The following is a 15,586-nucleotide window of genomic DNA, read 5'->3' as shown; positions in this document are numbered from 1 at the left end:
GGAACAACCTCCTAATCAACTGGGGCAACCATCACAACCACCCATCCTAGAACAACCCCACCATTCAGCAGGACCATCAAAACCAGCCACCCTGGCACCACTTCACCATCCAGTGGGATGACTATAATGACTACTCATCCTGAAACAACCCCATCATCCAGTGGGGTGACCACCATAATCACTCCAGAACAACCCCACCATTCACTGGGATGACTGTCACAACCATCCACCCCAGAAAAACCACACCATCCAGTGGGATGACCATCACAGCCACCCATCCTGGCACAACCTCACTATCTAGTGGGATAACAGTCACAGCCACCCACCCTGGAACAATTCACTGGCATGACCTTCATAACCACCACCCTGGAACAACTCCACCATCCAGTGGGATGAACATCACAACCACCCATCCCAGCACAACCCCACCATCTACTGGGATGTCTGTCACAACCACCCACCCTGGCACAACTCCACCATCCAGTGGGACAGTTGTCAAAACCACCCACCCTGGCACAACTCCACCATCCAGTGGGATGACTGTCACAACCACCCACTCTAGAACAACCCTACCATCCACTGGGATGACCATCACTATCCACTGGAACTAATTAATGGCTATGCCCTCCAGGGTCACAGACACAAGCACTGCCCCTCCATGGAATGAAGACAAACCTAACAGATACTTCAGGCCATGTGAAATTGCTCTAATCACTTTAGTCTCTGTTGCAAAGGCTGTGATTCTCTTCACTGAGATCCTCTTCCATCTTGTAAGTGCCTGACGTACAGGAAACTCTTTTTCTTAGAAAAAGAGAGCAGGAAAGTGAGGAAGGAAACAGTAGAGACAGCAGGATCACTGTAGGGATAATAAGGAATGAGAAATCAGGAGTTACAAAACAAGGCCCAGAAATAGCAGTTTAGAACCAGCAAGATAGATGGTCAGAAAAGCAATGAATTATTCAGAGGAAATTGATGACAAGAAAATGGGATACAAAAAAAGCAATGGGAAGGAGGAGTGCTGTCAGGGAAGGTGGATGTTTGGAACTGGAGAATACTGGACAAGAGGGCATAACTCAAATGATTCATCCTTTTGTTTTTCTAGAGAACTCTCTGGGCCTAAGAAACCTCTTCAACACAGATCTCTACCACCTCCATGGTTCCAACCTTGGTATACACCTCACAGCTATTATGGACTCCACAACAGGTCTGTGATTGAGTCCAGAGGAGACTACTCTCCCCCTGCAATCATGGAGCTAACTGTGAGACATAAGCCCCGAGTAGTCCTGAAGGCAGAAGCATCACCTCAGGTGGAGGGAGGGAGATGACCTGGATGACTGGAGGCATGAGTGTCCCCCCACAAGACCCCAGGCTGCTCCTCCAAGCTCTTACTATTCTCCCTTTCCCTGGTTTTTCCAGACCATAAAAAGGAAGGTGTATTGGGGCACCTGGGCGGTTCAGTGTGTTAAAGCCTTTGGCTCAGGTCATGATCCCGGGATCCTGGGATCAAGCCCCACATCGGGCTCTCTGCTCAGCAGGGAGCCTGCTTCCCCCTCTCTCTTTCTGCCTGCCTCTCTGCCTACCTGTGATCTCCATCTGTCAAATAAATAAATAAACTCTTTTAAAAAAAAAAAGGAAGGTGAATCTATGACTGAATTATTTATTTAAATAAATGTGTCTAATACATGTGGGAGCCAGACCCTGTGTTAGTGTTTATATATTGCTGTGAATAGAGGTTCCTTATATTCCAAAGACCCCTCTTTCCTGTATCCTCTCAGCTCTCATCCCTAGAGTGACATCCAGGGACTTTATATCTGTCCTATTTTCTTCCCTGTCCTGTCCCCATTCCCTTGAGGTCTCTGGGCTGATGGAAGAATTGAATCAGGAAGATGGGGGAAGGCAGGTACTGGACTTCACAGATTTGTGTTGCACAATGAAAAAATGGATGGAGCTTAGAGCATGAAGGGGTGAGGGTGCTGTAAGGTAGAGAAGGACTTAACAGTTAATGGGGCTAACCAAAGGCATGGCCACATTCACTGGCCATTCATGTCTGCCCTGGGCTTGGATCCACTGAAAAGACAGGTATGAGCTGCCACCTTTCTCTCCTGTAGGCCTCCAGCCTCCAGAGGGGTACCAGGTAAGGAAACCATGCTCCCAGTTTCTGCAAGGGCAGGCCCAGCCTTGCCTGCCAGGAACTGGGAACTCAGTAGCCTGTGCAAAACCAGACCTCAGAGGAGGGACACAACACCCATGTATCAGCACCAGGCTCTTGCTGAAGGCCACAGCCTTAAAAGGTTTCTGGTGCAACTTGCTCCTCACACACATTCCAATAACCCTTTCTGGCTACAAAATGAATCATTACCCTTAACTTAACCCTGCTAAGTCTCTTTAGCTTCTACAGTTCTTAAAGTCTGAATCTTTGCCAGATCCTTCTTGTGAGGACCAAAGCAGTTTATGTACATTTTATAACATTGTTAAAGGGTAACTTTCATGGTATAGTGGGCTAAGCATCTGACTCTTGCTTTCAGCTCAGGTCATAATCTCAGGGCTGTGAGATCACGCCCCACGTCGGTCTCTGTGTTCAGCCTACTTGAGTGTCTATGTCCCTCTCCCTCTGCCTTTCTTGCTCATGTACTCTATCTCTTCCCTAAACAAATGAATCTTCCTTTTTTAAGTTTTTATTTATTTATTTGACAGGCAGAAATCACAAGTAGGCAGAGAGGTGGGCAGAGATAGAGAGAGAGGTGGAAGCAGGCTCCCCGCCCAGCAGAGAGCTCTATGCAGGGCTTGATCCACGATCATGACCTGAGCCGAAGGCAGAGGCTTTAACCCACTGAGCCACCCAGGTGCCCCTAAACAAATAAATCTTTAAAAATAGTTTTGAAAGGCTGTATCAAAGCCAAATGCAAAATAATACATACTGCACAATTCCATACGTATAAAATTCAAAAATAAACTAATCTATAGTGACAGAGATTGGATAGCTGATTTCCCATGTGTATAAGCATTTTTAGAAAAGGAAAATTCAGTGATAGAAATGTTTTATTTCTTGGCTGGTCTTTTGGTTGCACAGGTTAATATATCTATCAAAGCTTATCTAACTAAATACTTAAAATCTGTACATTTCACAGTCTGTAAATTTTTTCTAAACAAAACTATATGATAGTTAGGGTTTTTTAACCACATAATAATTTAATACTATACAATTTAAAAAATAAATTATACTATATAATCTTTAATAAACTGTACTAAAAAGCTTTATTATATAATAGGGTTTTTTTAAAGATTTTTATTTATTTGTCAGAGACAGAGGGAGAGAGAGTGAGAGCACAGGCAGACAGAGAGGCAGGCAGAGGGAGAAGCAGGCTCCCTGCCGAGCAAGGAGCCCGACGTGGACTCTGGGATCATGACCTGAGCCGAAGGCAGCTGCTTAACCAACTGAGCCACCCAGGTGTCCCTATTATATAATAGTTTTATACTTGAAGGTAGTAACTAGTCAGTGATCTCCACTTCAGTTTTAATATCTCCCAGTCCTTTGTCTTAAAAAAATTATCACAGGGGCGCCTGGGTGGCTCAGTGGGTTAAAGCCTCTGCCTTCGGCTCAGGTCATGATCCCAGGGTCCTGGGATCGAGCCCCACATCTGGCTCTCTGCTCAGCGGGGAGCCTGCTTCCTCCTCTCTCTCTGCCTGCCTCTCTGCCTACTTGTGATCTCTGTCTGTCAAATAAATAAATTTAAAAAAATTATCACATTTCTCATTCATTTCTTCATTTCTTCATTCACCATATTTACTGACCACCTTCTGGGTGCCAGGTCTGGAGAAGTTGGGGAGACAAGGATGAATGTGTAGGTCACAATTTGGTAAGGGAGAAGGACTTGCAGACAAATAAGTTTAGGCCAAATTACCAAGTACTACTAATTAAAGCAGCCCAGGAAAAAACATATAAGGCTGGCCAAGGGAGGAGGAGCTGACTCACACAAAAGATGACTATGACTTGGATCATAAGGACTTGGCAGGCATTTACAAGGAGGAAAAAGGGAAACATCAGGCAAGCAAGCATCTCGTGCAAGATGAGGTGTGACACTGCCAGCAAATAATCAAAAGAGCTGTGGGACCAGACAGGACAGCACAGGGAAATAAATGAATCCAGAGGGTTAACTTTGTGGTTTTAGATGCCACATCAAGGAAGTGAGATTGCCTTCAACAGGAAGTCAACAGTTTGTTTTAAGGTGTTGTGGGTTTAAATATTTTTTCCAAGCAAGAACACTCTGCCTATGTGAGTAGAAAATAGAGGCTGGAATCCAGCAGGGTTTGGAAGTCAAGGGCTCTTGTAATATCCCAGGAAAGAAACAAATCCAAGACCACAAAAACATAGAAATGGGAATCAAGAAATGGGATTTCAAGAGATTTCTGCCTAGCAGCTTTTTTTAAAATAATTTTTTATAAACACATAATGTATTATTAGCCCCAGGGGTACAGGTCTATGAATCACCAGGTTTACACACTTCACAGCACTCACCATAGCACATACACTCCCCAATGTCCATAACCCCACCACCCTCTTCCTACCTCCCTCCCCTCAGCAACCATCAGTTTGTTTTGTGAGATTAAGAGTCTCTTATGGTTTGTCTCCCTCCTGATCCCATCTTGTTTCATTTATTCTTTTCCTACCCCCTAAACCCCCAACGTTGCATCTCCACTTCCTCATATCAGGGAGATCATATGATAGTTACCTTTCTCCAACTGACTTATTTCTGCCAAGCAACTTTTAAAAAAATTCCCTACTCTACAACCCATGGTAATCCCAAAGCATTCCCAATGGTCATTTTAAGCAACAAAATAATCAGTGACTGTGCTGGACCATAACTCACAAAACACAATAAATACCTATGAGTTCATAATGATATAAACAAATAACCTCAAGTAAATAAACTGGGGAGAAGACATATGTTTACCTTATAGAAGAATTCTAGTGAATTAATATGGAAGGAATGAGGGATACCATTACAATCCTAGGGTAACAACTGCCGCAGGTGAGATGTACCAATGGATACCAAAATTAGTTGCTGAAAGTTTAAGCAAAAATAGAGTTTTTGTTGGGTGTCTAGCTGGCTGAGTTGGTAGAGCATATAACTCAACCTTGGGGTCATGAGTTTGAGCCCCACGATGAGCATAAAGACCAGTAAAAAAAAAAAATAGACTATCAAAACATTTCCCCCCTAATTACAATGGGAAAAGTAGTAAATTTACAGTGGAGAATCCTGTCAGACACCTCCTTAGCAGAGTGGTCAATGTTAACATCACCAGAAATAAGTCACATTGATATCATGACCTTCCTGATACAGGGCCCAGAGAAGGACACAGCATCTCTGTGGTATACTTCCCAATAATATATAACCCCAATTTAATCATAAGAAATCAAATGAGTGATCAGAAATCAGACAAACCAAAGTTGTGGGATGTTTGATAAAATGTGTGACTAGCGCTCTTCAAAAGTGTTATCATTGGGCGCCTGGGTGGCATAGTCAGTTAAGCGTCCCACTCTTGGTTTTGACTCAAGTCATGATGTCAGGGTCATGAGATTGAGCCCCATGTTCAGGCTCCACATTCAGTGTGGAGTCTGCTTAAGCTTCTCCTTATTCCTCACCCCCCATTCGCTCAGTCATGTGCATGCTCTCTCTATTTAAAATAAATAACTATTAAAACCAAAAGCAAAAGGAAACATTCAAGAAAACAAAGAGGCAACCCACGGAATGGGAGAAGATATTTGCAAATGACAGTACAGACAAAAGGTTGATATCCAGGATCTGTAATGAACTCCTCAAAGTCAACACACACAAAACAGACAATCATATCAAAAAACGGGCAGAAGATATGGACAGACACTTCTCCAATAAAGACATACAAATGGCTATCAGACACATGAAAAAATGTTCATCATCACTAGCCATCGGGGAGATTCAAATTAAAACCACATTGAGATATCACCTTACACCAGTTAGAATGGCCAAAATTAGCAAGACAGGAAACAACATGTGTTGGAGAGGATGTGGAGAAAGGGGAACCCTCTTACACTGTTGGTGGGAATGCAAATTGGTGCAGCCTCTTTGGAGAACAGTGTGGAGATTCCTCAAGAAATTAAAAATACAACTTCCCTATGACCCTGCCATTGCACTCCTGGGTATTTACCCCAAAGATACAGATGTAGTGAAAAGAAGGGCCATCTGTACCCCAATATTTATAGCAGCAATGGCCATGGTCGCCAAACTGTGGAAAGAACCAAGATGCCCTTCAACGGATGAATGGATAAGGAAGATGTGGTCCATATACACTATGGAGTATTATGCCTCCATCAGAAAGGACGAATACCCAACTTTTGTAGCAACATGGACGGGACTGGAAGAGATTATGCTGAGTGAAATAAGTCAAGCAGAGAGAGTCAATTATCATATGGTTTCACTTATTTGTGGAGCATAACAAAAAGCATGGAGGACATGGGGAGTTAGAGAGAAGGGTGTTGGGGTAAATTGGAAGGGGAGGTGAATCATGAGAGACTATGGACTCTGAAAAACAATCTGAAGGGTTTGAAGTGGCAAGAGGGTGGGAGGTCGGGGTACCAGGTGGTGGGTATTATAGAGGGCACGGATTGCATGGACCACTGGGTGTGGTGAAAAAATAATGATATTGTTATGCTGAAAATAAATAAATGAAAAAAAAAACAAAAATCAAAAAAACAAAAGCAAAGATGTCATCATGAAAAACAAAGAAAGTGAGAAACCGTCATAGATTTCAGGAGCCTATGGCGACCTGATGAGTATGTGCCATGGGGAATCTGAATGCAGGTGAGAGAAGGAAGGAATATGGGCATTCTCACTCCAGGCCTGACAGAACCTCTGGAGATGAGCTAGTTTTATCTAGTAATTGAGAAAATCTTGGTAGCACTCAAATAGTAGGAACAAGGAAATAAATTTATGGGCTGCAGATAAGACAATGAAAAGGATCTGGATGATGACTGAGAAAAGAGAGTAGTTTTCGGATATTGAGATTAGGCGTTTATGTCCCCTCATCAATGCCACTCCTTTCTGTTAAGGACAAAGGTGCTCTACACCTTCTGACATCTAGCTCTCCTGTCACCATGCACTAGCCCCCAAGCAGACCTGGCTTACACACTTGTTGCCTCCCCCCCACCTTACCACTCCCACCTGTGGACAGGAAGCCCTCTCTGAGCACAGAGACATTGTGTGGAGAACAGCTCTCACCCAGGATTCCGCATCAAAAAGTGATGCCACTCATGCCAACAAGATTTGATATCCTGTTACTGTTCAAATCTGGGCTCTGGGCCCTGTTGGCACCTGTAAGATCTCCCCCCCCACCCCCCGCCGCCACTCCACTCTGTTAGAGATTTTTTCCCTTGATTGACAGAGATCAATGGGGCAGCCTGCTCCTCCCTGCAAGAAGGAAGACAGGGAGTCCTAGATTCCCTAGGCAGCAGTATATATAAATTCCACAGCCACTGCAGGCTTAAGAAGAAAAGAGATATAGTAGAGGGAAGGGGGGAGGAAAAAGCACCCTGGCTTCCGTCCCATGTGAATTCTCTTGAGATGAAAAGAAGAAACTGCTCTGTCACATCCCTTCTCCTGCTACTCCTGCTTCTACTTGGGCGTTCAGAATTGGGTAAGTGAATTAACTTTGGAGAATATGGAAAGCTCCTCAGAGCCTTCAGAAATGGGGGTTGGGATCTATGGAGAAAAATCATCCTAGGACTCAGGCAGGGCCAGTCTTAAGCAAAGCTATGGAATAAGTGAATAAACTTTGAGAAGTTCTGGACCCTGCTATCTGCCCCCAACCTTCTGTCACAGGGAAGCAGGGTTCCCAGGGTCCTGTTCATTCTCTTTTTCACACTCTTTTTTTTTTTTTTAAGATGTTATTTACTTATTTGACAGAAAGAGTGACAGCAAGAGAGGGAACACAAGTAGGGGAAGTGGAAGAGGGAGAAGTAGGCTTTCCACTGAGCAGAGAGCCTGATGTGGAGCTCGATCCCAGGGTCCTGGGATCATGACCCAAGCTGAAGGCAGATGCTTAATGACTGAGGCATCCAGGTGCTCCATCTCATACCATCTTTTAAGGAAATGATCTGCTTTTGATCATTTATACTTTATTTAAATTTTCCTATTTTAATTCTACTAAATATTTAATCCTATTAAATTTAATCCCCTTAAATCCTATTTAATTCTTAATTTAAGAACTCTAATTCTTAAAAATAAAAGATGTGAGCTTTATTAGAGAATTTTGGGAATCAGCAGCAGATAGGAAGGAATTCTTTTGGACAGAGGATCCAAAATTCCAAAATTTATGCCATGTAAGCTGCATTTATTCATATGAATAAATACTCCCAAGCCTGATGCCCAGCAGGTGGGGGCAGTGGGAGGTGCAGAGGCTTCATGTCTTCCTTCCACTTACGCCCCTGTCAATCTCAATCAGCTCACACAATCCCTCATGAGTCATACTACCCCCAAATCAACTTGAATCTCACCTGCTTCCAATCCCGCCACTTCAGCTTCAGAACAGAACCAGGAACTGTCTCATTCTAAACCTATACCAAGCCATGACCTGAATTTAATCTCTAATATGAATCACATCTCCTGCCTCATTTGTTTATCCGAGACATAACTGGATGAGGGGCAACACATACAAACATGGAGTAAGAACATCCAATCTGCTGAACTACTAACTCTGAGGATGGGAGTGGGAGGGGGGAATGACCCGGAGAAAGAATTAGGCTTAGTGTTCCACAGAAAGAGACCAGAACTGCAGAAAGCAAAACCAAAGGCTGGAGAACAGACATTCTAAGGTTATGGCTTAGCTCTGGATACTGCATATTGTAGAGCCAGGGGATTCCTTGTGGAATATGTTTTATCAGAATTAAACCCAAAATACCAGATGACCCTTAACTTAAATAAGTCCAACCATATTTTATGGGGAGACCGGCCATATAAAAGGGAAGGATAACTACTGAAACTATTAAGCAGAGCAGATGATGATAGGCTATCAAAGATCCACATTAAAAGAGATTATTTTTGAGTAGGAACAAGCCAAAATGTTTCCACTAAGAACGCACTGAGCAGCCCTGATGACTCACAAACAAGAGAAAAATATACTAGTGATAACCTGAGCCTAAGCTCCACTGAGGACTACACTAGTGAACCCCTTATGACCTCTGAGGACTACGCCTCTGCAGATGTGGGAACCACTGAGGACTACACTACTGCAGACGTGGGGACCACCGAGGACTACACCACTGCAGAGGACTACACCACTGCTGATGTGGGGACCACTGAGGACTACACCACTGCAGACCCAGGGACCACCGAGGACTATACCACTGTAGACGTAGGGACCACTGAGGACTACAGCACTGCAGACCTGGAAACCACCGAGGACTATACCACAGCAGATCTGGGAACTACCGAGGACTACACTACTGCAGGCATGGGGACCACCGAGGACTACACCACTGCCAATGTGGGGACAACCGACGACTACACCACTGCAGAGGACTACACCACTGCAGATCTGGGGACCAACGAAGACTACACCACTGCAGACCCGGGGAACACCGAGGACTATACCACTGCAGACATAGGGACCACCGAGGACTACACCACTGCCAACGTGGGGACCACCAAGGGCTACATTATTGCAGACGCAGGAAACACAGAGGACTATACCATGGCCAACCCGGGGACCAGGGAGGACCATACCACTGCAGACGTGGGAACCACTGAGGCCCATACCACTGCAGACCTGGGGATCACCCAGGACTATACCACTGTGGACCCCGAGACCACAGAAGACCATACCACTGCAGATTTGGGGACCACCAGGGACCATACCACTGCAGACCTGGGGGCCACCAATGACCATACCACTGCAGAGGAGGGGACCACTGAGGACTCTTTTACTGCAGACCCGGGGACCACCAAACACTACACCAGTAAACTTCCAGACACTCGCCCTGAGGGAACAGATTCAGTAACCTCAGTGAAACCCACTTGGCGGCTGACACCTATCGGAATCATCCTCATCTCCCTGGCAGCCACCACAGTGGCAGTTTCACTCTTCGTTGGACTTGGCTTCTTTGTGGTGAGTATTGGCCCAGGAATGTGAAGGTCATTTTAGGAAAAAGGGTATCTGAGGAGGAGGATGTGGGCATGAGGAGTTGAGGCATGATAAATTGTCAGAGGTGAGGAAACCTACATAAAGCTTTGGAAAGACAGAGGAAGATAGATGGGGAGAAGGGAGAGGAGCAAGAAGCATAAAAAATGAAGACAGAACTAAGGAAGAGAGTAAGGTGTTAGAGACAGAGGGGGACATAAAGAAAGAGGGAAGGGGAAGAGAGTATGGAGGAAGATAAAGCAGACAGAAAGAGGAAAATAAAAGCACAAATACAGTAAGGCATGGTGAGAGCTAGAAAAAGGCATAAACCATTATGTATAAATATATATAAAAATCTGGAAATTTTCATAAAAATACAAGAAATTGGTGGTAAGAGGAGAGGATGAAATAGAAACATTTTGAATGGCCCACTCATCTCAAAAACGATGTTATTTTGTTTTGATTACCACCCACACTGAAATTCTGCAGATTTTTTAAAACCAGGTTTAAGTAGATTTTTATGAGCATGGCTACTCTATATTGGAGAGACAATTGGTGAGAGCTCTCACAGCGGGGCTCTAGGTATGTTTTGTCCTCTGAGCAGCCCCATTATTTCTACAAGAGAAGATAAAGACTGTATGCCAGCCTTGTTGCTTGCTCCTATTGACTTTTGGTTTAAGACTTAAGGCTTCAGGGTCTGACTTCTGCTGGACAGGGAAGGGCTGGTGCTTTTGGCCATCCTAAGAGTTAAGTTCCCATTGAAATCTTAACAAGTGGCAGCTTACATGAGGAGCCAGCTCACGTGGGTCATTAAAGCCTCATTAAGTCTTTTGGTCATTGATGCTACTGTGCACTGACCTCTGCCCTAAGAGGCAAACCCATAGCTTAGGATCAATTTGTAAGTGTGATTTAAGCCGAAAAGAATGCATTATTCAGTTGGGGTGTTCATGTTTAATTCCACCAGAATCACACTATGAAACTAGAACATTCTGATGTCACACTATGAAACTAGAACATTCTGATGAATGTCTGACAAGAGGAAAACGAGAATAATAGCCTCTATAAATACTTGATACACATGTGAGTCACACTGAGTATTTACTGGTAGAGGGAGGACCCTCTTGACTTCACTGTTACAGGAACAAGTGGATTTCTAATTACGTGGATCACTATGAAAATTCAGACACTCTTGGTCCAGGTTGGTGGATAGTTTCTGCCCTCCAAACCAGGCCTCTAAGAGCTGATACAGAGCAGTCACTAGCGATGGCACCTTCTTAACTTCTTATAAAGACTAAAAACAAGAGATGGTTCAAAAGGCTCAGAGTACAGGGAGTAAGAGGAAAATTTATATTCTCAAACTTGCTAATTGTTATAAACATTTAACCAAAAAATGTTTAAAAGGTAAGAATTATCTATATTTTCATCTTCCCCTCTAATTCCATTTATCAAAGTAGTTTTATTTTCCCTACGTGACTTCAGATTTTTGGGAAATTGTCTATCTCTACAGGTAAGTGTCAAGCTCTAAAGAAAATGGCAACCTAGGAAGGAGTCATAGAGCTGGGAATAGGAGCTTGATAACTCACCACAAGAGAGGAACTCTCTTAAAACTAAACCACTTTTTCTCCTAGAAAAATTGTTTCCTGCAGCCATTAAATTCACCCACCAGCGTTATCTATTTTCCCCATGCCATGGACTGGAGTGCACCATGAAGCGGATTCCGGCAGTAACTATAATGGGTTCTAGAGCAAAGTAGACTGCCATTAGTCTCTGCAAAACCATGAAGCATGATAGGCGTCCTCAGAACTCCACTCTTCTCCCCCATTCCTGAGTCCTGAGAAAGGGCTTTAGATGAGAAATTTAGCTGGCTCTAGGAATAAGCACATCAGGGACACCCAAAAGGTTGCCTGTCTGCTCTGAGCATCCCCTAATTCTATCTGGCCATAGTTGCTTCCTCAGGAAAATTGCCTTAACCTATCTACCAGGTTTAGTCATGAAAACTATTTGAGGGAGATAGACACAACTGAGGTATAAGAGATATTCATTAATTCTGATCAAAGAAATAAATGTTTGTGTCTTTCTGTGTAGGTCTCATATCTAAATTCATTCATTTAACAAAATGGTGGAGTGCCCAACATGGGACAAACACTCTAACCATTTCTATCTGCCCAATCTGAATCTGTGTACTTGAAGAATATAGCTTTCTGGTCTCTCAAGAGTACTACTCCCAAGTCCTCTCCACACCCAGGCCAAAGGATTATGTTTATAAGATGTAGCTAATTGGTCATTCAACAAATATCCAGTGAGCACCTACAGTAGGGACAGGCCACTGTAGCAAATAACTGAGTTTCATTTCTGCCATAGTATGAAATGAAGGGCAAAGTCTGATCCGACCTTTGACTTGGTAGAATATCTATGCCTATATGAGTCACTCAGGGAAGAATTTCTTTCATGAAAAAGCCTAGAAATGATGCTTAAGATGACTAAGACCACAGACAAGGCCCTAGTATCAAATATAACAGCTCCCTGAGGAGTTTAGGACAAAAAGCAGAGAGTAAAGATATTTGAAGATGGTTGATTGTTTGTTGCCCACCCAGCCACTATTGCTAGCATCACTGCCACGTTTTCATAATGGAATTATAGTGTTATGGTCTAGAATCAGAAACATAGAGTAAATTACTATACTCTAGCTTAAGTCTGTTTCCAAAATTCACATAATGGCTATTATTCAAGTGTTGTCACTACAATTTGAGTAAGACACAAATTGCTTACTAGATAATGCTCAACACAGACAGGTACACTGATGATTTTTTTTAAATTTTTTATTTTTTCAGCATAACAGTATTCATTATTTTTGTATCACACCGTGCTCCATGATGATTTTGACCATCAATATGATTGGTCTATCAGTGTACTAGGGCACCAAGAAGCTAAAAGACTCAGAGATTAATCATCAGCTAGCTCAGTACTGTTGGAGCAAGTTCCCTACCTTCTCAGAGCCTCTTCCAATCTTTAACATGAAAAAACTTATTTAATAAATAATTATGTGTTACTTATTCAGTCATTTCTGAAAATGTTAAGACAGTCCTGGTTCTGGGGGGCCTGGGTGGCTCAGTTCTTAAGCGGCTGCCTTTGGCTCAGATCATGATTCCTGGGATCCAACCCCACATCAGGCTCCCTGCTCAGCAGGAAGCCCGCTTTTCCCTCTCCCACTCCCCCTGCTTGTGTTTCCTCTCTCGCTGTGTCTCTCTGTCAAATAAATAAAATCTTAAAAAAAAAAAAAAAGGACAGTCCTCATTCTATTCTTGTTAGTCAGTGACAATTATAAAGTCTGATCATGCTTATTAATTTTATGTTGGTTTTATATCAGTTATAATAGGATCCAGAAAATGCTTACATTATGAGGATTTTTTAAATTACCTCCTAAAGAAAACATATGTGGCAGAAATACCTATTTGCTATCCAAATTCCATTCTTTGTTTCATACTTGGGGAACCCAAGTTTGTGTTGGGTGGCAATGTTCCCATTTCCCAGTGTCCATTGCAGCCAAGTGTGGAGATGAGATAGGATTCTGGCCAATGAAATGCAGGCAGAAGCCTCTGGGGCCATGTTCCCCCTAAAATGAAATGGCAGAGTGTGACCAGGAGAGAACACTTTATCCCTTTAGCCTTCACTCTTCTTTCCACCTGAAGTATAAGTATGAGACCTAGAGATGCAGCAAGCATACTGAGACCAAGAGGAGACAAGTGAGAAGGTGAAGGCTATCATGCTGAGAGTGGAGTAAAGAAATCATTTGGGTCCAAGTGGTGCTGTTGTGGCCTCGTTGCTGTTCCAGACCCTTCATATATGAGACAAGTAATGTGCTGCAGCTTAGTTAGATGGCATTCTGTAATTCCAGCCAAATGGGATCCTAACTGGTATGACATGCTTTTAAAAGATCATAAAGAACATGTGGACTACAATGGCCCCCATTTCAGGAAACACCATGGTAGGTCTTTTCTAGGCTAAGTGCTAAAGCATATTATACTCATTATGACACTTATGATTTGTTGTATGTATCTATGCATGCCATCTCTTTAGATATACAGCTTGTCCCTTCATGTGAGTCCAGCCCCACTCAGCTAATCCTCCTGTTTTCTTTATAAAGTCCAGTGTTGAGAAGAATTCTTTAGGTATTGTTTAGGAGTGGTACCAAATCCAGTTGACCCCAACTGGCACATGCTGTTACTATGCTGCCCAGATTAAGAAGACCAGGCAAGCACACACCTTACAGAATTGTGCCTGAACAGGATTTATGCCTGGTTTGGCAAGCCACTCCTCATAAAAGTGTGTGTGAATGCACATTCTGGTCCCATCACCTGTCTTTGCAAACAAGAATACTTGTGAAGTTATCCAGCAATAGTGACTCAACATCCCCCCTACAGAACTTAGTGAACACATATAATTGTTTTTTAAATCTAGTCAGGACCATTCCTGTGATTTACCTACAAGTCCTCTCTGTAGTCTCTCTATATTTATTTCTTTTATGGAACTGATCACAAGCTGAACTTATCTTTACTTGTGTTTTAATTTATTTATCCCCTTTCTATCTCCTTTCACTAGAATCTTAGTTCTTTGAGAATAAGGGTCTTGAGAGCAATACATGGAAAGATTAAGCATTTAGTAATCACTGTGCTTCATTAATCCTAAGATGCACATTTCCCCCCATTGCATATAATTTTAAATGGAGTTTAAAATGGAAAAGTGTCTTGCCACCGATGGCATGTCATAGTTTATTTTCGTAGGTGGCACTTTATCTTTCTTAGTGGGACATGTGGTGCATATTGAATTCAGTATCATCCTAGATTTGATTACTTATTTTGGAATAAATAAATAAAAGTATACTTTCTTTTGGTGTTATTTCTTCAGTTTTCACCTTGTTTGGAAACAAATTAAAATTCCTTTAATAAGCGTCTAGTATGTGCTGGGAATTCTTCTGAGAACAAAGATGGCAGACTAACAGATGTGAACAACATAACCTTTGCCTCAAAGGAAAGAAAATCAACAAATTGCTGGGAACGCAAACAGGTATAGCCACTCTAGAAAACAGTATTTTTTTTTCTTCAAAAAGTTTTCTTTTTCTTCAAAAAGTTAACACTACATTAGAAGCTAATGATGTTCTGTATGGTGACTAACATAACATAATAAAAAAAAGTTTGGAGGGAGGAGTCAAGATGACAGAGAAGTAGCAGGCTGAGACGACATCGGGTAGCAGGAGATTAGCTATTTAGCTTATCAAACCATTCCAAACACCTACAAATCCAACAGGAGATTGAAGAGAAGAAGAGCAGCAATTCTAGAAATAGGAAATTGACCACTTTCTGAAAGGTAGGACCGGCAGAGAAGTGATCCAAAGCGATGGGAAGATAGACCACAGCAGGAGGGGCCAGCTCCCAGC

At 42.8% G+C, this 15,586-nt stretch overlaps 1 protein-coding gene across 1 annotated transcript; it reads left to right on the top strand.

Annotated features, from left to right (window-relative positions):
- The first annotated feature begins 7,598 nt into the window (after positions 1 to 7,598).
- LOC131834708 (protein PBMUCL2-like) lies at positions 7,599 to 10,164 on the top strand. The gene is given in 4 exon segments (XM_059179351.1): positions 7,599 to 7,724; positions 7,726 to 7,798; positions 9,080 to 9,157; positions 9,269 to 10,164. Coding segments are annotated over 4 exon segments (1,173 nt in total).
- Positions 10,165 to 15,586: the final 5,422 nt, after the last annotated feature.

This window comes from Mustela lutreola, chromosome 6 (genome assembly GCF_030435805.1).
Source record: "Mustela lutreola isolate mMusLut2 chromosome 6, mMusLut2.pri, whole genome shotgun sequence".
Classification (NCBI taxonomy): Eukaryota; Metazoa; Chordata; class Mammalia; order Carnivora; family Mustelidae; genus Mustela; species Mustela lutreola.
The sequence above is the reverse complement of the archived record's forward strand: the minus strand, read 5'-3'. Positions and strand labels throughout refer to the sequence as shown.